The 25190-nt window shown below is 40.6% G+C and overlaps 1 protein-coding gene across 1 annotated transcript in view; it reads right to left on the minus strand.

The window, feature by feature from the left end:
• SNCAIP (synuclein alpha interacting protein) overlaps positions 1-24884 on the minus strand; it is a 59044-nt gene extending 34160 nt beyond the window's left edge. The window contains exons 1-3 of the mRNA XM_054397728.1: positions 24828-24884; positions 14048-14120; positions 76-938 (exon numbers count right to left, since the gene is read on the minus strand). Of these exons, the coding sequence (XP_054253703.1) occupies positions 76-938; positions 14048-14120; positions 24828-24884 (993 nt within the window). The remainder of the gene's footprint in view (positions 1-75; positions 939-14047; positions 14121-24827) is intronic.
• Positions 24885-25190: the final 306 nt, after the last annotated feature.

Below are 25190 nucleotides of genomic sequence, written 5' to 3' on the forward strand. Positions count from 1 at the left end.
CAGCTTTGCTGGTTTAATAAACCACATCACAGATCCCCCTTATTCTATGTATTTTATGAAAAATATTATACTTACCAATAAGGATATTTGGCCTTCTTTTACAATGTTTAAAATGCTCTTCATTTTTTTCACCTCTTCATTCTTCTCTTCTAGGGGCCCTGCACTGCTCCAGTTCATATTCAGTTCCTCTAGCTGCTTGCTTTCTGCCACTGCCGTCTGCAGGTGGAAAGTCCTCAGATGGCAATTTGGCATAGTCTTCTCAGTTTTGTGAAGATGAGGATCAACAAATGTCCTACTGAGGAAGCCTTTGCCCTGGGCTTCAGATTCATGGGCTGAACTACACCTTATTAAAGTCTGGGAAAGCTCTAATTCTTCTGTTACATGCTTGTGCTGATCAAGGACAATGGGTTGTGTTTTTCTCAGCTGAGAGCCTTTCACAGGCGACAGCACACAGAACTGTGTCCCACTGGCAGGCGAGCTTTCTGCATTCCCCACAGAGCAGGTCTTGCCACTAAGGCCGTTCACTGTTGAACAGACACCCAGAATTTTTTTCTCAGGAGCTACCTTTTGAAAGGGAACAACTTGCTGGCTTGATTTAATGTAAGGCACATCCAAAATTTCATCCATATCCAGATCATAATGCTCAATCTCTCCAAGCAGAACAGCAGGGTCAATGTTTTTGCTTTTAAGGCTCTCTCCTTCTCCTGGACTCTGGTCATCACTTGGAGGTGCAGAGTGAGAATCACTGCCTTTCTGGCATTCTCCCTTCTCGTTCTTCTGGTCATCACTTTCATTGTTCTCGCAGCTTTCTGGCTGGTGCTTTAATGGAGAAACCCTCTTCACTGGTCTGAATTTATTGCAGGCATCTGCAATTCCTGTTGGTTTCTGTGCATTTCCAATAAGAGCTGAGACTCCACAGTTCCAGCTGCTGTTGGAGACTAAAGAAATAAAGGAATTTGAATTACAAGTGATTACTACCAGACGTGTGATATCATAGAGCATGCTTTAAAAATATACCTGGCCAAACTGGAAACAACAGTTCCCTGATAACATGCCACATTCATATCTAAGCAGACTTAACGACATCTGTATCAGAACAGTTGAGGAATTTGACAGTCCAGAAAAGAAACTTTCTTCAAACAAGACATATATTGTAATCAATAAAGTAGTTTTAATAAAATAAAGGACATCAGTAAGAAGAGCCTGGTGACATTTACAGTGGTCCTGTCCAAATCTGATAGTTCGCACTCTGCTGCTTTTATTACACAGAGATGCATCATAAGTGTAGGAAGATTTTCTGGGAAGTCTGCAACAAGGTTAGTCAAAACTTTTTAGTGGATTTACTTTAACAACAGTTTAATTTCTAAGGCCTGTTGTCTATGGGGGATGTATTTTTCATACAGGAACTGGAAATTCATATGAACAGTGACTGGGACTGTTGACACTGAGAGCCTGGAAAAGAAAAGTGTCAGGAGAATCTTACTCATGTATATATACCTGATGGGACAGAAGGAAGAAGAGGGAGCAAGGCTCTTCTCCATAATGCCCACTGACAGGACAAGAGGCAACAAACACAAAGTGAAATGTATGAAATTCCACATGAACCTAAGAAAACACTTTTTTACTGTGAGGCTAGTCAAACGTTGGCACAGGTTACCTGGAGATCTGTAGAGTCCCCATCCTTAGAGGTACTCAGAATCCAATTGGACACAGTCCTGTGCTTAACCAACTCCAGCTGACCCTGCTTAAGCAAGGCTATTGGGCTAGATGATCTTAAGTGGTCCCTGCCAACCTTAACAATTTTGTCATTCTGATTTGAAAATTAAGCCAGCTTACTCAAGCATGATGCTTCCTTTTCCACTTCTCCTATGATGGACTTTTCTGTCAAACTTTCCACCCCTTATATATGTATTCTGTATACGCACACATGAACAGGCACACATATAGCACTGGGTCTAACAGACCATTATTTCAGTGCACTGCAGGATATGGAGTTTGACCAATGAATCTGACTTGCAGAGAAGAAAGGGAGCTCAAGTTACCTGAACTCTTAATCCTACTGAACTTGTACTCTATTTCACACAGTCCCAGCTGGTGATATTTATGATCTCCATAATCTGTGGAACTCTGGCAAAGAGGGTTTTCCTTATTTTGCTATTTTCAGTTAAGGGACATCACTAAAAACATTAAAACCTTTAGGCAGTTTCTATGCCCCTTTCAAAGTGCACTAAGAGTTAATGCATACTGAAAGTCATGAATACTGTTTAAACAAAGCAGATTTATAACACGTGCTAACTGCATATCAGTGGGATCTAATTTGTGGTCAAAACACACAATTTGCCATGAACACTTTCCTAAGGAAACAGATATACACACTTTCAGCGCAACATTAATGTCTGAAGTGAAAGACTAGTGTGGCTTAGTAGTTATGGATGTCTGAAAATTACCTTAATACTTTTGGAAACTCTTTAAGAATACATTTCAGAAGAAGAAATAAAAATAATAATAATGAGAAGGCATGCAACTTAGTGGGCCAATACAAAGAATGCACTGTACTGACTTATTTATGTATTGTATAAGATCTTAGGTTCAAAGGCCTACACTTTTATGTTGGTTTTATTTACATGTGAAATTTTTTCCAAGTGATACAGGGAAATGGATACCATATGTTTCCCAGCTGTTTTGTTCCAACAGGAACTATTAAGCACTCAGTATGGAAATGAATTCTGTCTCAGTTTTATGAAAACACTGCTTTCAACACAGGGGTCTAGACAGAGGAAAAGGCATCAATATTTTGTTTGTCATCACTTTATCCAGGTTTACATTTATTTTGTGCCCAGCTTTCCCGAATTTCTAACCTTAATAACACACATTTACATAAACCACCAATGACAAAACTGTAAAACGTGACACTGTGAAGAAGCAATGACCTTTGTTACAAATTTGTCTCAGATCATTGTAAAGTCAAGTATTTCTCTTTTCTTTCACTACATTTACAACACAGTAAGGTACTTCAGTCTTTTAATTGTTTTTCTTCCCAACATCTTTCTACAAACAGTTTTTCCTGAAAATGAACTGGAACAATGAGAACAGGTAGCAAATTATTAATGACTTACAAACTTATTGCTTCACTTAATGGGGATGATTAATTTACACTGCATTCAATAAAGGATTAAGATATAGTGTTTAATTGCATAGCAGTAGGGAAGAAAATAAGTCAGAATGGTAGACACAATCCTTCTCTGTGCTATTTTCTATTTGGGTGCTGCAAAAGCTGTATCAGTGCTTAGGCAGTTATAAGCATGGTTTCCTCCCACAGAACGCTGGAATCATAGGTCAGAGTGGACCAGGGCAGGGCTTGAATCTCAACTGTTCTGTTTTCCGATGCTTTTTCCCTGTAAAAGCAAAATCAAGTGCTGCCTATGTACTCCAAACACCAGCACAGCAGGAGTTATGTGAATAATCTTTAACAGCTGCTCCAGGGGAAAAGCCTTTTGCTCATCTCTCCATACTTATGAACTCAGGCAGAGGTCATTAAAAGTCTGGGTCAAATAAATACTGTTTGGTTCTTTTATAAACAGAAAGGATGGTTTGAGTTTAAGGCAGGGGACTAGAATGTGGAGCAGCTAGCTTGATGCCGAGTCTGACCAATAATTCCGTGCACCAGAGCATCCTAAGCGCAAAAAGGTGACAATTATTTTTCTTCCTACTATGTTGCAAAAACGTTTTTTTAACTTTTATTCAATGAGAGAACTAGATGACACCATTGTTGTATTGCTGAAGTAAGAAGAGAGAGGAACATCAAAACTGGGGAAACTTCATTCACATCAGTAGTGTCATGCTGCCTGAAAGAACTACAGTGCCAAAACATTTCCTTGGCATGAAAGAAAGTAGTATTTGATGAAAACCAAGGATCAAATTAAATTTCTTGATCATACTTTGTGCTCTGCGCTCTTCTTGAGGAGGAAACTATTGTAAAATATGAATAAAGAGCCCTGTAGGCTTATACATAATTTTATTTATATATTTATTTGTCTATTTAAAGCTATCCTAGAACTACTGGGGACTAATAATAATCATAAAATCATATAATTGGGATGTAATTTCTCTTGCAATTTCATCACTTAAGATTTTGGGTTAGGAGTCACCTTGAACTTTCTAAAAAAGATCTTTACAACATGTTTTCAGTTAGAAGCATCTGCTGACTGCATACCATTTTTCAACATATCTAGGGCAGGCGGAGGTGAGAGGAGTTTTATTTGGTGTGCAACCATCTGTAGAACTACAGGGTAACTATATGAGTTTTGTCCCACCATCAAGACTATCTCATGTACAGATGAAACTTTATTCTTATGACCAGCAGTTTCTGTCATACAATCTAATGCCAAACGACTGAACATCCTTAAATTGTCCTGGGTATATTTCCAGTCAATAATGAAACTACTACTGAAATTCTCTGCTCATGTGCATGCAAGAGCCTGTCTCCTTGGCATATTGGTATAGTAATAGATGGTGGTAAAAGGCTGCATATCACACATCAGTACCATCAGAAAACAAATTGAACTTACTGTAAGGTGGTACTTGTAGATGGTGCAATGCCACATCTTCAAGAACCCAAGACTCACATGAAAAGAGCACTGAATGACTGAAGAAATGGTCAAACTCCCAACAGTGGACGTCTGTCAGCATTACCACAAACTCATTTTGGTTTATGATTTGACCAGCGTTCTCTAGTTACAAATGCTGCTGTTGAAAGATGGATGTAGCAGTACATCCAAATCCCTTCCCTTCCCTATGAAGTTGGGATGGGGAGACAGGGAGAGATACCTCCCCCAGCCCTGGGCTTTGGGTCAGTAGACTCATTTGAGCTCTTCTCCCAAGCCATGTGGCCCTGCCAGGCACAGTAAGACACAGACCGTGTGCTGGGGCATGTCTGTGCAGAGGACAGATCTTTATCTGTTCTGACACTTCTATTGTCTGGGCTTTGGAAATGCTCTCCTGGATACATGTGACAAAAATTAGACTTAGTTGTATATAAATGAGTAAGTTGTGGAGCAAGTGAGCTCTTTCTCTTGGTTTTTCCCTCATCACACACATGGACTAAGCAGCTGTAGCAGTTCAGGAGGATTTTCCGATAAAGAGGTGTGAAAAGAGGAATTCCCACAATCAGCATATACTATTGTGAGTATCTGACATACTCCTAAGTCCCTAGGAAGTTCTTTCTTTTTGTAAGTGGGGTATTACTGCTACTTTTGGATCAATCTTTTCCAAATACTATTCTTAAACAATCTGTAACCATTCCTATTGTGAAGACAACCCCCAACCAAACTATCAAACTTTTATCACGTTACGAGGGAGGTGAAGCAAATTTATAAATAAATGTATACATATTATTATAAATCTTTCACCTTATCCCCCCTTATTCGTAACACTGGGACATACAACAGGCAGCAGTGCAGGCAAGTAGACAAATAGATGTAAAGATTTGAGTCATTTGCAGATCAGATGGTAAGAGAGTCAATGTTGCTTTCCTAGGTCACTTGACAGCTTCATACTGGTTTAATAGCAATTAAAGAAAACTTCAACTAGTTTCTTTCATAGGTGCCAACCCATGACACCATTATTATGTTACATCTGCCAAATAAATCCTTGAACTTTTTTAGCTTGCTATCTCTGTTACTGCTTGGGGTGGAGAGCATTATCTTATAGTCAGCTGCATTAAACCACTGTCCCAAGAGTCATCAGTTAACAATGCCATTGATGCTTCAGTTTAATGACCTGATCTTCAGTTAGACAGTGCTAACTTGAAATTTTCTGTATGAAAACATGGCAAAACTGTGAACAATGGAGAACAGGCTGCTTGGGCCCTGAAGCTGAGCATGGTAAGACTGTGTTAAGACTGTCTGATGATTTTATCATGCCTAATATATCTTTCAATGGTCTGTGAACCTCTGAAGTTGAATTATGGTTATTTCTTGCTGACAAAGATGTGAGAGCATTAAGGTCACTTCTTTAGTAACACTTCATCAAAGTAACTTGGTTGCAGTTCAGTGGGAGAAAGGTCCTTGAGGAGTAACCAGAACTACACTGAGAGTAGAGAATATGGCCTTAAGAGGTGTCTTCTTACTTAAGTTTGCTACCATGAAGATGCAACCACTCTGGGAGGACAGCACCTGCCTGCAGGTAGTAGCAACACTGGAAACAAAAGCGCAGAACAAGAGAAGACACCGAGGACTTTTACCTGAAGAACTGGTCGGCATGTACTTGGAAACTCTCAGTATACAATACTGACTACCCTTGCTGGCAACACAAGAAGCTTCTTTATCATTTAGACTTCAATTATTTACCCTCTAAAATGGGTAAAGGGGAGGATGTTGGGAACTACAGATCAGTCACCCTCTCCACTGTGCCTGGAAAGATCATGGAACAGATTTTCCTGGATGCTATGTGATGATATATGGATGATAGAGAAGTGAGTAGAGACAACCAACAAGGCTTTCCAAGGGTAAATCATGCCTGACTTTTGGTGACCTTCTGTGAAAGAATGACTGCATCAATGGACAAGGGAAGAGCTAATGATGTCATCTCTCTCCACTTCTGTAAGGTCTTTGCCAATAGTCCCCCAAAACACTCTTGCCCCAAATTTGGAGATTGTAGTTTTGATGGATGGACTATTTGATGCAAGTGGAATGAGCTGGATGGCCAATCCAAAGAGTTGCAGTCTACAGCTCAGTGTCCAAATGGAGATTAGTAACAAGTGGTGTTCTTCAGGGGTTTGTACTGGGACTAGTGCTGCTCAATATTAATGACATAGTGGGACTGAATGCATGCTCAGCAAATCTGCAGAGGCCACCAACCTGTATGGTGCATTTAGTTCACTTGAGGGAAAGGATACTATCCAGGGGGACCTTTACCAGGCTTGAGGACTAGGCCCATGGAATCTTCATGAAGTTCAACAAGTGCCAAGTCTAGCATCCTTTTGATGAGAGTAGTGAGACAGTGGAACAGGTTGCCCAGAGAAGCTGTGGATGCCTCATCCCTGGAAGTGTTCAAATGTGAAACTGAATGGGGCTTTGAGCAATCTGATCTAATGAAAGATATCCCTGCCCATGAAAGGGGCATTGAATTAGATATCTTTGAAGATCCCTTCCAACCCAAATCATTCTAGGATTCTTTGATTCTATAAATGAAAGCAAACCTTTTTAGCTGACTTCACTGCTACCAAAGGATGAACACATTCAAATGATTTTCCTTTATCAGAAACTCATCCTCCTAAAATTCACTTACTGTGGAGTTTACTTCACTTTCTGTCATCCTCCTAAGGAAGCCCAGGATTAGCATTGAGAATGGCCTAATATCTATTAATTTTTTTTTTTTAATACACTATTTCACCATATTGCTCACATACTATATAATCATCTGGGGGCCAGAGTAAAGGTACACAAAGTTTCAGATTTGGAGTTCCACTGTCCTATGACTGAAAATGCCTGAGTTTCTTACTTGGGATACAACTTCCACATAGCCTCTTCAGTCAGTTAAGACTTGTACTCACTGTAGATCCACTTAGAGCACTGTGATTCCCACATTGTATGCAAACACTAAGGTTTTGTCTGCACTAGGCCAGCTTTTGGAGAACACCTAATTGTTAACACGAATTTATCTCCCATGTTGGCAGTGAGAATTTAGCTCTAAGAGATGGAGGAAAGGATATCCCTTACATATATTCTGAATATCTATTCACTGTTTTATTAATATCACTAAAAAAATATTCAACAATTTTAACTGCAGGTGGCACTGTTTTACAGTTTTAATATATTAATAACTTCCAAGAGTACATTTTAAGGTTCTTTACCATAAGCATGAGAACCTGAATTAAAGAACAACCCTCTGTGACTGGTAAAGAACAGAGATGATTTGTTCCCATTCAAGTGTAATTTCAAGCAACTCTAAAGACCAAAGGAAAAAAAGGTAAGCGGGGTAAATAACAATTCATCCTTTTAAACAACAATGCATCTTTTCCAGGCAATTCAGAACTAATATGACCCTTCATTAATGAATGTTTCTTATCTTGGCTTAAAGAAGAACACTACAAACACTGTGATTTCTAAGTCAGAGAATATAGAAGCAGAAAATAAAACTAATAACCTGGATTTTCCCTTGTCTGGACTATCTACAAAGGTAGGGAGCAAGTAAAGTTCTACTGAGAAACCAGAATAGTTCCTCCTGGCACAAAACATGTAAAACAGCAAGAGGGAGGATATGAAAATTAAGTAGAAAAAGTGCTTATATATAGTTATCATAAGTGTCATTGTATATACCAATTATTGTTTTTTTCTGAGATAGTTCTTCAGTATTCTACCACGGAAATATCTAATCATATTGCATTGTTTCAGATCTGTTTACCTGGGACTTACTTGCAGCATAACAAATTGTGAAATTAATGTCATACAACACCACCTCCAAACTGAATTTCACTTTAACTTCTCTTATAGCTAAAAGAAATACCAAAAGCTTGAGACAAAAATTGTGTGCATTTTTATATTCACTGATTTATTACTTTTTCTAAAACAGGAAAGCAATCTTCTGAAAATTTTTGTGAATTGCAGTTACTCCAGGAAGGAATAAAGCAGTGCAGAAAAGTAACTGCTGGCAATCAAGCACTAACTTGCATTTATCAACCCATGACTGAAGATTTAGATTAGGATACTGTCCTGATTTGAAATATACATACTGGCAATCAAAAATCATGACACAATATACTTCAGCGACAATATGGCTCAGTGAAGCATGTTAAACACAGATGTCTTGAACTGTTTCCTCAAGTGACCTTAGATCTCATGCCTCATAACAAAAAAACAAAGGACCATTTTCTGTTTCAGTCATCATTCTACATTAGACAATGGTAGAAATCAATGGGCTAACACTTCATTTCACAAAAATGACTTAGCTAGATCCAAAAACTACTCTTTAGTTTTCCTTCTTTGAAGACGAACAATGACCATTTTAGTGGTTATTATGCTAGCCACAAACATAATTCTCTCAAAGCATGATGGTAGAGAAAACGATTATGTTTAATCACATTCTTATGTGGATACACTATGGCCTGCCCTACATCTTGTCTTCAATTTCATATACCTTTTACCTTGTAGTCTGGGGGTAGTGGCACCTTTAATTGGGCTCCAAAGATGCCTTGGAATTTTCCCAAATCAGAATTCCCTAAACCCCAGGAAGGGAGTCCTGACAGAGGACTTATGACTGAGAGTGTACTGATTACATGACTTCCACATGCATCTTTCAAAAGGGTGAGGAAGGAACCACAGGACCTCTCTATCATTACAGATCATTGTCCAGGGCTGTCCAATAAAAGGCAGGTGACAGCGGGGATTAAGGGAGGAAAAATTACACATAGGGAAGTTCCTTCTCACTTTTTAATCTTGTCCTGTCTAAAAGGGCAAGTAATTTGAGTAAAAGCTGCAATCAGACAGAAATAGTTAAAAAACTCCAACAGGCTAAAATCTGTTGAAAGGTCTATGAGAAATGCTTGCAAAAGCATACCAACTGGTAAACATGGGCATGTTTGCCTAGGATTAAAAGCGTTTAGAATAATTTGAAAACAATGTATCCAAACACTTTCATATATTACAAACACATTATTCAATGTTTACATGAAATGGGGAAAGAAAATGGCACTTAAAGGGCTATTTACTAATCTCATCTGCAAACAATGAACAGGAAGACTTTGATACTATCAGCCATAAAATTAAAAATGCGATTCCACAAAGAATAATTACGTTTTAAATCTGTTCTAACAATCTTCTTGGCAAAATGTTTCTCTGCATATTTATACATATTCTTAAGCAAAAAGTTGAATCTTACTTTCTGTACAATTTTGCCTCAACCGTCTTAGTGAATTAAATATTTTTCTGAGACAAAACAGATAAGAGAATTATTTTTTATATTATTAAGATCCTGACATACCTAATCCTGTGGCTAACATATGCTTAACTTTTAGTTCTTTAACAAAAACGAAAAAACAAAACAAAAAAACCCCAACCTTCTTGAACAGTTCTACTTCCACATTCTTATGTTTTCAAGAAATGTGACCTCTAACTAAGCAAGAGTCAGTATAAGGTAGAAAGCTGGATCATCTCTTTGTAAAACCTCTGAACTTTCCTGCACATAACTACTTAAACTGCCAACAGAATACAGTTAGAAAAAAGTACAAATGTCATGCACACAAAAAATTTATGATATTATTTATCTTCATCAAAAATAGCACATCACAATCTTTTTTTTTAATGGTCTACAATGTGAGGAAGGCAAGAGACTGCATCAAAAGCAGCTATGAAAATATCGACATATGGGGCCTTACACAATGTTGACTGATGCAGCTCTGTTGATATTTCAAGATACCTCAGATACTGAAGTCTTTACAGAGACGCAAAATGATAATTTCCTGTTCAGCAGTATATATTTACACAGTCATTATGCAAAGTAAAAATAAAATAGATTTTAGTACTATTTCAAATTCACCAAAACCTTTAAGAGGTAAGTGGAGAGATAAAATAGATTTTACTGTTCCTGGTCTGACAATACTATTATCAGCACTAAAGACCTTTATTTTTCATAGAATCACAGAGTCATTTAGGTTGGAAAAGACCTTCAAGATTATTGAGTCCAACTATTAACTCTACCAAGTCTAACACTAAGCACCACATCTACAGGGCTTTTAAACACATCCAGGGATGATGATTCAACCACTTCTCTGGGCAGCCTGTTCCAATGTCTGACAAACCAGTTATTCAGTGAAAATTTTTTTCCTAATGTCCAGAAAACTTTTCCTAATTTTGATTCCTAATGTTAATTCAAGACTTTTAAATAAAGCTGTGAATTAACTTCCACTGGTAGACTCCCCAGCTGGTACTCTCTTCCAGCAATGCCTGTACTTGCTTCTGTGGACTCTATTTCAATGCAATAAATGAGTGCAGATGTAATTAAAATAATCACTGGAAAACGTCCAACTGCAGGGAAGACCATGAAACAACAGAGCTATACATGAAGTTGTCAATATCCCATGGTCCTAAGGAAGAACTCGTAACCAGTGCTTCATCCTTGCTATTGGTTTGCTGTTGTGGTTTAAGCTTTCCTGGAGTCCAAAAGCTCAAATGGAACAGACTTAGATTGCCTCCCCTCTCCCTTTTTGCTCAGTAGGGGAAAACAAATTAGGAAGGACAAAAGAGAGGTAAAATTGCAAAAGAAGCAGTCTTGAATTGATTTGGAAGTAAAAAGGTAAGTTTAACAAAATAAAAAAGGCATCTGAGTAAAAGGAAAGTTACAAAGGTAAAGGAAAAAGGGTTAATAAAAATATATACAAAACCAGGCACAGCTGGCAAAGGGTTCTCTGGCTGCAATATGGCTTCTCTGGATGCAATATGGATTCTCTTTAGATGCAGTCCTTAGGAGTCTGGAGCAGCATGGAACAGGCCTCACCATGTGGTTAGAGCAATAACAAGAGAAGCAAGAGGTCTGTTGGGCAGGTGAGGGCAGGAGAAGACAGAGACAGGAAATGGCTCCCCCTTAGTAGGCTTTGTGGACAGGAAGTGGGAATGGAATAGACTTTGACCCAGAGACCCTTCCCCCTGGGAGCGGGGACCAAGCCTCTCTGCCCAGCTGGGTCAGGTCTCTTTGTCCACCTGGGGCTAGGTTCTTTTCAGCCCACCCCTCCTGGGCCGGGTGTAACCTGGCACAATTGCATGTAACTGTAAGACTACTAAGTGAACGTGGAAAAAAACAGTGATGCTGCCATCATGGCTCAGCCTTCCTCACGAACAGACCACTTAGTGCAATGAGTGTCAAGGGCTGCTCTTGCTCAGACCCACTTTGCTTTTAGAGCAGCTGAGTGAATGAGTGACTTTAACTCTTTTTATGACAAGATAATGTCTTGCTGGCACATTACCAGCTGCTGATACTAACAGGTAGAGAGAAGGAAACAGTAGTAGGGGAAAAAACAGAGGGAAGGGGAATGTGGAAGACATGAAAGGGGTATTGGGTGGGGAATGAAGTGGAGGGACAATGTGAAGCAGTATAGGGTGAAGAGAAGGCTGGTGAGAATGGGAGGAAGAAAGTTCTAGAAGAACGGTGACAAGAATATTGGGAAAGATTTGGAGGGATGACTGATGGGAAGACTCAAGGGAAAGAAAGGATGATTGGTAAAGGAGAATGGAAGGGAAGAATGAGGAGTAGAAGGGGAAGAAGTGGGAGAGAGAGGGAAGGAGGAGGAATGAGTGAAGAATGGAGGAAAGAATGGTGGGGAAAAATGGGGTCAGAATGGGGAGAACAGGGGTAAAGGCAGGTAAGAAGGAACAGAGTAGGAAGAAGGGGGAAGAAGAAGGGGCAAAAGGGGAAGAAGGGAGGGAGAAGGGCATGAGGAAGTGGGGGCAAAGGAGCAAGAAGCTGTCAGGAAGAGAGAAGAAAAAGAATGAGGGAGAGGCAGGACAAGAATGGAAGGGCGTAATGAGGAAGGATAGGGGGAATATTGAGAGAAGGATGAGAAAGGATAAGTGGGATAGAATGAGAGAGTAAATTGAGGAGAGTGAATCAGTGGTCCTCTCCCTTTCTGCTTCTTCGTCTCTGCTTGCAGCAGGTTGTACCCTGCACACAGTCCCTGCTGTGTCCTGTGAAGGCAGTTACATACTGCTGTAACAACCTGTCTTTTAATGACTCCAGTAGAAGTAGCTCTCAGAACGTTTTAGTTTATTTACAGTCTTCAGAAATGTAGAAAGAAAAGTTGCCAAATTACCTCATAGCTCTAAAAGTCCCCTGTCATCCCACAAATTCCAGGTCACCGAATCACAGAGCCATGGAACGGCTGGGGCTGCAAGGGACCTCTGAAGATCATGTAGCCCAACCCCTCTGTTAAAGCATGGTCATCTAGAGTAGATCACACAGGAGCGTGTCCAGGCACATTTTGAGCATCTTCAAAGAAGACTACAACCTCTCTGAGCAGCCTCAAAGTAATAAAAGCTTTTCCTCATGTTCACATTGAGCTTCCTGTGTTCAGTTTATAACCTGCTGCCCCTTGTCCTGTCACTAGGCACCACTGAAAAGAGTCTGGACTCATCCTTTTGACACTCACCCTTTAGATAATTATAAGCACTGATAAGATCCGCTCTAAAGAGGGGCTTCTCTGGGCTAAAGAGCCCCAGGTCTTTCAGCATTTCCTCATAACAGAGATGCTTCAGTACCCTAATAACCTTTGTAGCCCTCTCTGTTCATGTTTTCTGTCTCCTGCTTCTGTTACAAAAGTGTCTGATGAAACTATGTTTACAAAAGTTCAATTAAAACATCAGAAAGCACTATAAACTTTTCACAGCTCAACAAAAAACGCTCCTCTTACCAACTGATTTTGTTCCATCAGGGAGAGAAAAACAAAAGCGTATTAATCTGATTTACAGAGTGAAAAACAATGCTGAATGCACTTTTTGTCAAGGGGGCAGGGGGAAGGTCTCCAGCTGGTTCTCATCTGTGTGCCATGATTCTTCATTTAGTTTACACCATTAAACTAAAAAACTCGGCTTTAATCTTAACTATTACAGTATGCCTTAGAGTAGATTCTATCATGTCGCATCCTTGATATAGTTGCAGACTCTGGCAAAACATCATCCCTCAAACTGGTCATGGCCCTATGAGTAGTAAATGCATCCAACATTTTTTCATTGGCGCCTACATTATTACGTCTTGTCACCAATGGTTTCTTAGGTTTTCAAGTAAATTGTTGCGTATACTGTGGTTTGGAGCTGCTGAGATGAAGCCCTACATTTATCTGTATACAGCCAAATCCTTTTTTGGAACTCTTTTTCCTTCTAATGAACAAACATCTGTTTAAAAAAAAAAAAATAAAAAGGAAAAAAAAACATGTTTCCAGAAAGCTGTACAAAAATGAGAGAAAACAAAACAACAGAACACTGCCAAGAAGCTATTGTTGCCAAGTTGTAAATGATAAAAAGCAGCCTACAAAATGATGGGTGGACAGAAGTAGGCATCGTACCTGATCTGTCGTCATTTTGTGAATCACACCTTCTACATAATTCTGGGATGGTCTTGAGAGAAGTTACAGAATACTGTAAAAAAAGGAAAAACAATTAATTAAAAAAGATAAAAGATAAGACTTTCAAGAGGCCTTGATGTCATGGGCACTGCCTAAATCTACCAATGCAAGGGTACTTCCAGTGGTGCGATGGTCTTCTCAGGCTGTAGGAGAAAAACAGATGGTAACTGCTTTTTTGTCCCACGTTGAGGGATATCAAACAGACTTCCAAGCTAAAGCAAAGGGTCTCCCCACCTCAGATCTCTCCTTCCTGAAGCTCACCATTATACAAGTCACAAACACATTTTATGTATCCATCCTTTCTACAGGATGCAAGGCATATGAAAAGTGAGAACAGATGTAGGTTTCACAGTAACTGTCAGCAGTCTCACTTTGCTCACCTGGGCATCTGTTATGGTGATTCTACTGAAAGATGGTTAAAAAATAGAATTCCAGCTTTCACAAACCAATATCATTAACCAGTATCTGCAGCATTCAGATCTCCATGTACATACACACCTCAGACAACAGGGTCATTTCTCTCACCTAGGCTTCATTAAAGCAAACTCCCATTATTACTTTGACATGACAGGATATAGCCAGTATTAATCAGCATGTTACTCTGTGAATTCAGCATTAAAAATGAAAATAAAACAGGGATTACTTTGGTATGTTACTAAGCAGAAATATTTTTCTTGTGAGCTTATGGAATAGTCTTGGTAAGATACACAATACAGTGTTGTAAAATTACACATTCTGACATACAGAAATTAAGTTGCTTAATAGCAAGCTTTCTTTAATCAAATGTTTAAATGTTACAGAAATCTTCACTTAAACAAATGAAAATCATTACGTCTGTGAAAGATCAATGGCTTTGCTCATATAGCAAAAAAACCCCCAACCCAGTAATTTTGGAAACTAAACCAGAAAAGAAGCATTTAGGATTAGCACAACTGTAAATTTATAAAGAATATATAAACATGGTATGTTTTCAAAGAAACAGATATTTTTAGCTGGTGTGCTATTGACCAATGAAGCTAAACAACAACATAGAAACCTATGAGCTTTCCACACACACACAAAAAAAATCAACCATAAGTTGTCCTGTTTTTCTCTCTCAGAGTTCATCATTCAGTTTGCTGTGCTTCTAATCCACAGCTGGCATTCTACTTCTAAATAATCTAAAGTCAACTTCACGTGACCAGTTACAAAATCAGTTTTCTTGTCTGCTAAAGTTTAAAACTGTTCACAGTATCACAGTACATTAGAGGTCGGAAGGAACCTCAAAAGATCATTGAGCCCAACCTCCCTACCAATGCAGGATCACTTAAGGTAGTCCGCACAGGAATGCAGCCATGTGGGTTTGGAAAGTCTCCACAGAAGGAGACTCCACAACCTCTCTGGGCAGCCTGTTCCAGTGCTCCATATCCCTCACTGTAAAGAATTTTTTCCTCATGTTGAGGTGAAATCTTCTATATTCAATCTTGAACCTGTTGTTTCTTGTTTCATTACTGTACACCACCGAAAAGAGCCTGGCCCCCTCCACTTGACACCCACCCCTCAGATATTTACACACATTTATGATATTTACACACATTTATCCCCTCTCAGGCTTCTCAAGACTAAACAGCCCCAGGGCTCTCAGTCTCTCTTCACAGGGGAGGTGCTCAAGTCCCCTAATTATCCTTGTGGCTCTCCGTTGGATTCTCTCCAGCAGGTCTCTGTCTTTCTTGAACTGGGGAGCCCAGAACAGGTGTGGTCTCACCAGGGCAGAGTAGAGGGGGAGAAGACCTGCTGGACACATTTTTCTTGATGCACCCCAGGATACCACTGGCTCTCTTAGCCAAAGGGGCATATTATTGTCCCATGGAGAACTTGCTGTCCACTAGGACTCTGAGGTCTTTCTCTGTGGAGCTGCTTTCCAGCAGGGCAGCCCCTAACCTGTACTGGTGTATGTTGGTGTTCCTCCCCAGATGAAGGACCCTGCATTTGTCTTTAACGAATTTTAGGAGGTTTGCCTGCACCCAGCTCTCCAGCCTGTCCAGATCTCATTGGATGGCTGCACAGCCTGACAGGGTGTCAACCAATCCCCCCAGTTTTATATCATCAGCGAGCTTGATAAAGATACTGAACAAAACTGGACCCAGTACTGATCCCTGGGGAACACCACTGGCCACAGGCCTCCAAGTTGACTCTGTGCCACTGATGACAACTCTCTGAACTGTGTTGTGGAGCCAGTTTTCAGTCCCCCTCACAGACCCACCATCTATGTCACATTTCCTGAGCTCTTCTATTATGATGTTATGGGAGACAGTATCAAAAGCTTTACTGAAGTCAAGGTATATGATATCCACTGCTCTTCCCTCATCTACCCATTTGGTCATGGTTTCATAGAAGGCTATCAGAGTAGTCAGGCAGGATCTCCCCTTGGTATATCCATAGTAGCTACTCCTGATAACCTTCTTGTCTTCCCTGTGATTACAGATGCCTTTCAGACTGAGCTGCTCCATCATCTTTTCAGGGATGGAGGTGAGGCTGACTGGTCTGTAGTTGCTTGGGTCCTCCTTCTTACTTTTTTTGAAGACTGGAGTGGCCTTTGCTTTCTTCCAGTCATCAGGCACCTCTCCTGTTCTCCATGACTTTTCAAAGATGATGGAGAGAGGTTCAGCAACAGTATCAGCCATCTCTCTCAGTACTTGTGGATGCATCCCATCAGGGCCCATGGGTTTGCGTGGCTTCAGCTGGTATAAGAGATCTCTAACTCAGTCCTGACTGGCCAGTGGAATGTCCACATCTCTCCATTTCTGCTCCCTTGCTTCTAGAGACTGAGGTTCCTGAGGGCTGGTCTTAGGAGTAAAGACTGAGGCAAAGAAGGCATTCAGCAACTCTGCCATCACTGCATCATCAGTTACCATATCTCCCATCTCATTCAGCACTGGGCCTACCTTTTGCCTGCTCTTCCTTTTATCATTGATGCATTTGAAAAAACTCTTCTTGTTCTCTTTCACCCCTCTGGCAAGACTCAGTTCCAAGAGGGCCTTGGCCTTCCTTGTTGCATCTATACATTCTCTGGTTATATCTCTATTATCCTCTCAATTGACTAGATCTTTATTCAACATACTGTAAACCTCCTTTTTCTTTTTGAGTTTTACTAGGAAATCCTTACTTATCTATGCAGGTCTTCTGCCTGCCTTACTTGATTTTTTTTTCAAGGGAATACATTTTTCTTGAGCTTGGAGGAGGTAATGTTTGAATATTAAGCAGCTCTCTTGGGCCCCCTTCTTCCCAGAGCCATAGCCCACTCAATATTTCTAAGTAGAGTCTTCAAGACGAGAAAGTTGGCCCTCTTAACGTCCAGGGTTGAAATTTCACTTATCACCCTGCTTCTTTGTCTGTTGATATTAAACTCTAATATGTCATGGTCACTGCAACCAAGATTACCCCCAGCCATAACACCTACAACTAGTCCTTCTTTGTTTGTTAATACCAGGTCCAGCATTGCACTTTGCTTTGTTTGTTCTTCAACTACCACTGCTCCACTGATTGCAGTTACTTCATTAAGCCTCAGAAACCTCCCACCCTTTATTTATTCCTGATTGAGGGATGTACTATAAGAATCTCTCATAAATATTCCCAAGATCAACACTGAATTAAAGTCTGTAGCAGAACTACACAGTGACTCCAATTCCCATGAATCAAGGGGGTGTCTATAAGGCTATGACTGCTCCAGTGTATGACAGCCTAAAGCAACAACAAGCAGAACAGAGACAGGGAGAAAAAACACTACTAAATATGAATTAATACAAGTTAAACACACACATGCACAAACGCCATGTGCTGTGCCTCACTCTAGCTATTGTTTAATAAAGATTGAGCTGTTAAGCTATACATCTTGCTATTTCAGCACAAAGACTCAGAAGGCAATTTTGAACTGGTCTAGTAAAGATTCTTAAGAGAATCCAAAGAACATGTCTCCAAGGAATATGGTAGCTTCATAGGACCAGCTGGTGCAGTTTAAACTATTACACAGTTTGTAATTCAGTTAGAACGAGGTCTTTTTTATTCCATTGCTATGTGTTTTGTCAGGCAACCTCAAAAACATAAAGCCATTTTTCTTACTGCCTTTTTTCTTGGAAGAACAGATTTTCTTTCTGTTTCAACATTGCATTAAAATGTATTCAGTTACCACCTCCCACAACCAAAAATCTATCAAACATTATAAATTTCATTATGCATTTAAATCATATTGATTTGATTTTATTCACAGATTTCCTCCCACTTACCTCTGTCTCAAAGAGACATTCACATTCTGCCATCTGTATTCTGTGGTCAACATGTGAAGAACTGGGTTTTGGTCCAGGAAGAAACTAAAATTACTTTTTAAAGTAGACCTTTCCCAACCATAAGCAAAATCAACTGCCAGCAATTCCCTCTAGCACCATGTTCTCTCATACTCTAGCTCCACCATCAGCAATGTTAACTTTTAGTCAACCAAAACATTTCAAGGTTACTAGCAGTATCACAGAGGGACAGCAAAAGAGATCGAGATTGTAACTCTCCCCTGGAACAGACTTTTAGACTTAATGCTTATTCAATGGCATTTAAAATAATTATTTCCTACTTTCAGTCAACAATTTTAAATAGTTTTACATACATCATTTCTCTCAATTCACCGTAAGAGTAACCTGTTCAACTAGAATTGAAGGCTGTGCCCAAGGGAATAAGTGACAAGGTGAAAGCCAAGCACATCAGGTTGCTTTGTTAGCCAGTGTTTACTGTCATCTTTGGTATATAATCGAAGTGTGAAATTCTGGTAGCAAAACTAAAGCCTTATTTCCAGAATAATGCTTGTAATAGCATTTTTGATTGCTCTTTGACGTTTGGGTTTCTACCTGAAATAGTGAAATTCAGTAAACTCTTTAAGAACTTTTCAAGATGGAAGAACAGTATCAACAGTAAACAGAGACAAGATGCAGTTAACATCTGGCCAATCACATCCTGGGCTGCATCAAAAGATGTGTTGCCAGCAGATCCAGAGAGATGATTCTGACACTTTACTCTGCTCCGGTGAGACCTCCCCTGGAGTACTATGTCCAGGTCTGGAGCCCTCAAAATATAGGAAGGGCATGGACTTGATGGAGAGGGTCCAAAAGAGGGCCACAAGAATGATCAGGGGGTTGGAGCACCTCTGCTATGAGAATAGGCTGAGGGAGCTGGGGTTGTTCAGCCTGGAGAAGAGAAGGCTTCACGGAGAACTAACAGCAGCCTTCCAGTACCTGAAGGGGGCCTACAGGAAGGAAGGACAGGATGCAGTGACAGGACAAGAGGAAATGGCTTCAAACTGGAGAAGGGCAGATTTAGGTTGGACATCAGGAAGAAGTTCTTCACTATGAGGGTGGTGGAACACTGGAACAGGTTGCCCAGGGAGGTCATTGAGGCCCCTTTCCTGGAGATATTCAAGGTAAGGCTTGACGAGGCCCTGGGCAGCCTGGTGTAGTTGAGATCACTTCCCCTTGTTTTTGTGGGTGACTTTAACCTGCCAGACATCTGCTGGGAATTGAACACTGCAGAGAAGAGGCAGTCTAGAAGGTTTCTGGAGTGTATGGAGGATAGCTTCTTACCCCAGCTGTTACATGAGCCTACCAGGGGTTCAGCCCTGCTCGACTTGCTGTTTACAAATAGAGAAGGGCTGGTGGGAGATGTGGTGGTGGGAGGCTGTCTAGGGTCCAGTGACCATGAAATAATTGAGTTTTCAATATATGGTGAAACCAGGAGGGGCAGCACCAAAACCTCCACCTGGACTTCCGAAGGGCAGACTTTGGCTTATGCAAGGAACTAGCTCAGAAAGTTCCTTGGGAAACAGCCCTTAAAAACAAAGGGGTTCAGGAAGGCTGAGCCTACTTCAAGAAAGAACTCCTGAAGGCACAGGAACAGGCTGTGCCCATGTGCCAGAAGAGGAGCCGACGAGGGAGACAACCAGACTGGATGGGCAAGGAGCTTCTAAAGGAATGAAGGGAAAAAAACAGGGTGTATCACCTTTGGAAAAAAGGGGAGGTATCCCAGGATGAGTTTAAGGACATTGCTAAGTCTTGTAGGAAAAAAATTAGAGAGGCAAAAGCCCATTTAGAACTTAGACTGGCCACGGCCATAAAGGAGAATAAAAAATATTTCTATAAATATATTAATGGTAAAAGAAGAGGCAAGGACAACCTCCACTCCCTGTTGGATGTGGAGGGGAATATAGTAACAGAAGATGAGGATAAGGCAGAGGTACTTAACACCTTCTTTGCCTCAGTCTTCAATAGTGGGACAGGCTGTCTGCAGGACAACTGGCCTCCTGAACTGGCAGATGGAGTCGGGGACCAGTATAGTCCCCCTGTAATCCAGGAGGAAGTGGTAAGGGACCTGCTGAGCCACTTGGATCCAAACAAATCCATGGAACCTGATGGGATCCATCCTAGGCTGCTGAGAGAGCTGGCAGATGAGCTGGCCAAGCCACTCTCCATCATTTATCAGCAGTCCTGGCTCACAGGTGAGGTCCCTGATGACTGGAGGCTGGCCAATGTGATGTCCATCCACAGAAAGGGCCTGAAGAAGGAACCAGGAAATTACAGGCAAGGTGATGGAACAGGTCATCCTGAGTACAATCACAGACCCTACATGATGGTCAGGGGATTCAGGAGGGCAGGTCCTGCCTGACCAACCTGATCTGCTTTTATGATCAGGTTACCTGTCTGGTGAATGCAGGGAAGGCTGTGGATGTAGTCTACCTGGATTTCAGCAAAGCCTTTGACACTGTCTGACACAAGAAGCTCCTGGCAAAGCTGGCAGCTCGTGGTTTGGACAGATTCACTCTGAAATGGGTCAAGAACTGGCTGGAGGGCCGTGCCCAGAGAGTGGTGGTGAATGGTGCCACATCCAGTTGGTGGCCAGTCACTGGTGGTGTCCCCCAGGGATCAGTGCTGGGCCCCATCCTGTTCCATATCTTTGTTGATGATGTGGATGAAGGAATTGAGTCCATCATCAGTAAGTTTGCAGATGACACCAAGTTAGGAGCAGGTGTTGATCTGTTGGAGGGTAGAAGGGCCCTGCAGAGGGACCTGGACAGGCTGGATGAATGGGTAGAGGCCAATGGGATGACGTTTAACAAGGCTATGTGCAGGGTTCTACACTTCGGCCACAACAACCCCAAGCAGCACTACAGGGACAGACTGGCTGGAGAGCAGCCAGGCAGAAAGGGACCTGGGGGTGCTGGTCGATTGTAGGCTGCACATGAGCCAGCAGTGTGCCAATGCAGCAGAAGGCCAATGGCATCCTGGCCTGGATCAGGAATAGTGTAGCCAGCAGGACAAGGGAGGTTATTCTTCCCCTGTACTCAGCCCTGGCCAGGCCACACCTTGAGTCCTGTGTCCAGTTCTGGGCTCCTCAGTTCAAGAGAGATGTTGAGGTACTGGAACATGTCCAGAGAAGGGCAACAAAGCTGGTGAGGGGCTTGGAACACAAACCCTGTGAGGAGAGGCTGAGGGAGCTGGGGGTGTTTAGCCTGGAGAAGAGGAGGCTCAGGGGTGACCTCATTGCTGTCTACAACTACCTGAAGGGAGGTTGTAGGCAGGTGGGGGTTGGTCTCTTCTCCCAGGCAACCAGCAGCAGAACAAGAGGACACAGTCTCAAGTTGTGCCCGGGGACGTATAGGCTGGATATTAGGAGGAAGTTCTTCACAGAGAGGGTGATTGCCCATTGGAATGGGCTGCCCAGGGAGGTGGTGGAGTCGCCATCGCTGGAGACGTTCAAGAGGAGACGGGATGAGGCACTTAGTGCTATGGTCTAGTTGACTGCTTAAGGGCTCGGTGATCGGTTGGACTGGATGATCTTGGAGGTCTCTTCCACCTTGGATGATTCTATGATTCTATGAGTGTGGTAGTTTTTAATGTTGGGGGGGGAATTTTCAACCCACCACATTGAAGATGTCCTTGTTGACTACAGGGAGGTCGGACTAGATGACCTCTGGTAGTCCCTTCAGTCCTGAACCATTCTATGATTCTATGACATGAAGAAGTTTTTCAAGCTGTTTTGAAATATCTTACAATTCAATAGCTGCTTAATTATGTTTGAATTCACTTGCTGCATTTTTATTCCACAAATTTTCAGACTAGGCCCAGTCTTACATTAGCACTACTGAGCCAGCCAGGCTTTTTTTTTCTCATACAGAGCTATTTCAATGATCACAGCAATGATCTATACAGTCAGCTCAACATACTTGAAATACCTATCATCAGCAGCTCTGGTTATGACTAGGTAATTTGCTATTACTTTTGTAAACCTAAAATAAAATAGGTTCAATTTGCAAAATTTGCCAGCATAACAGAAATCACAGGTTTTCTTTAAAAGACTAGAAAACCTCCAGGTAACCATGACAATAGCATACAATTTAAAAACAGAAATAAATTTGTGGCCAAAATCAAGAATACTAACTGGAAAAAGGAGAAATAGACACACTTTTAATGGTGGATCTATCATTTGATACAACTTAAAGGTCATGACTTTATTATTCCTTCCTGTGAGTAGCTATTTGTAAAGAAATCAGTTATAATATTCAGCCTGGTTGCTTCATGTCAGTGCAGACAGAATATTATTTTTGTTTAATGCAAACAAGAGTTCCATAAACCTATATTGCTCTCTAAACTACACTCAAATGTACTGTAACAGCTGGATCTGCAACAGTACTGTCTTAGTTTGCAAAATAAGCATTGTATTTACATTCAACGGCCCAGAGGGAACTGGCAGATGTAGTTACTAAGCCATTCCCAATCACATGTGAAAAGTCATGGCAGTCAGGTCAAGTGTCCAGTGACTGCAGAAAAATTAATTTCACATACTTTTTTAACAAGGGTGAAAAAAGGGAACCTTGGGAACTACCAGCCAGTTAGAAAACAAAGGAGGGAAAGAAGTAAGGAACTTGGAAGGAAGGAACTCAGATGGAACTTGGACAGAAGGAAGGAAACTCAGAAGGAAGGAACTCGGAAGGAAGGAATTCGGAAGGAAGGAATTCGGAAGGAAGGAATCCTGTCTTTTTTTTGTCTCTATTGCATTTTGGTCCTTTTGGATGAAATAGTCTACAAGAGTCTAAACAGTGGCTTTCTACACTGGTACATTTATAAGTGCCTCATTTTAACAGCCTTCTTGCTGCCATTATTTTTAGTCAGTACTTTTCTGCACTGGATTAGAATCAGCAGGCTAACAAGAGCGATATAAATTGCTAACACTGATGCTGTGCAGCTGCTCTTTCCACAGCAGGCTAATGATAAAATGTGAAGGTCAGGTATCTCTAAATTGCATATGGTGAGATATGAGCAGAGCACCAGAATGACCATGAATTCTATTGTTAATCTGGATTCTGGCAACAAATTCTTTGTACTCTTATGTGCTAAAGCAGGGAGTACAACTGCTACCTCTATAATTTGTGCTGTTTTTTTATTCAAGGTTCAGCAACCAAGGAAAGCACAGCCCATTAAAACCAGCAGCATGAGCTGTTCAGTGGAAAAGTGAGTAACCTGAAACACTACTATGCAGCAACAGCCACAATGGGAGAGACATGGAGAGGTTAGGTCTATTACGTTTTACAGCTTTACAAAGCTGAGTATAGAAACAGACACCAAGACATGATCTAGCATAAAACAGTAATAAAAACGAAGCCACCCAGAATAAGGTATTTGCTCAAGATTGGCTCATTGTCTTGTAATATTTTGGCCATCTGCCAAATTGATCTTTAATAAAAATTCAATGTTACAATAGGTTAAAAAAAAAAAAAACTCACCAAAAGGAATCTGTCTGCAAATAAAGCATCTGGAATGTTTTAAAATGAATCAAGTCCCAAACACTAAATGAAAACCAAACCCTTTGTAAAACAAAAGAAATAAAACACAAAGTTATGAAAAACACGGAAGGAGATGGTGGCACATTTTCTTTGATCTGAAAACTGAATTAACAAGTTTTCTTATAGTGGATATAATTTATAGATTCAGGTTCATTGTTAATCAGACATTAAACTTATTAGCAATATTATACAAAAAGCTGTGCTATACCAAAAGGAATATGATGAGTAATAGAATATACTCTATCAATGCTTCCTGTAAGAACCACTAACACCATAGATGAACAGTACTTTTGCTTCCAATCACAGGCAGAGTCGTTTTAGTTAAGAAACTAAGGATCAATGCTCTCTGCGAATCCCATCTGCACTCTACCCTGTCACAGGTAGCTACATCACACCTATTGATAAAATATGCTGTATTTGGAGATGGCTACTGGTGGAAAGGGAGTCACAACTTACATGAAAAAGGAGAAATTCAGAGACAAGAAAGACAGGAATTTTTTAACAACTCAAAGAAGTTAAATTAAAAAAAAAAAGGCAGCGTATCATTTTGGTGTCTAAGGCTAGCATTACATACAACTTGTTCAACACAATAGAGTAGGTGAGCAACCCAGGATAAAACTCATTTACTAATTTGATCTGTAAGTCATTTTTACTAGCTGAAGGAAAAGAATAAAGTTTTTCTTTCAAGCTGATTTGAGAGTTCCCTTACAAAACATCTTATTTTATTCTGGATTCAACCTGTTTAAACATTCCTGTCTATGACATAAAAAGGAGTGTGATTTATACCAGTAGTGTTGTTTATCGTATCAGGATTGAGGTATCCAATATTGTCTCAACCTGAACAAAAAAGAAAGGACTTGTACTTACCGATATATCATCACTAAAATCAATTTCATCCAAATCAAGGTATTCAGGGGCTTCCATTATTCTTCTATGGACATTTTGGGTGAGTCAGCACAGTAGTAAAGACCTAATTAATAAAAGACAAATGGTTTGCTGCTAAAGAGTCAAAACCATACAGAAATAGTATAATACAGTTGCTATATTACGTTTAACTTGTAAAGTCTTTAATAACTTAATCTAAAAGCTAAATATGATTCGCCATCTCTGCATATCATGAAGAAGCCATTTCAGTTTTTAGGGAGAATAGCTAGGTGGTACTTCAACTGGAAGTAAAAAATACTTGATTCAGTATCACTCAGTCCTTCTAGAAGTTCAGTAAAGCTGTAA

The sequence above is a fragment of the Indicator indicator genome, chromosome Z, assembly GCF_027791375.1.
Source record: "Indicator indicator isolate 239-I01 chromosome Z, UM_Iind_1.1, whole genome shotgun sequence".
NCBI classification, from domain to species: Eukaryota; Metazoa; Chordata; class Aves; order Piciformes; family Indicatoridae; genus Indicator; species Indicator indicator.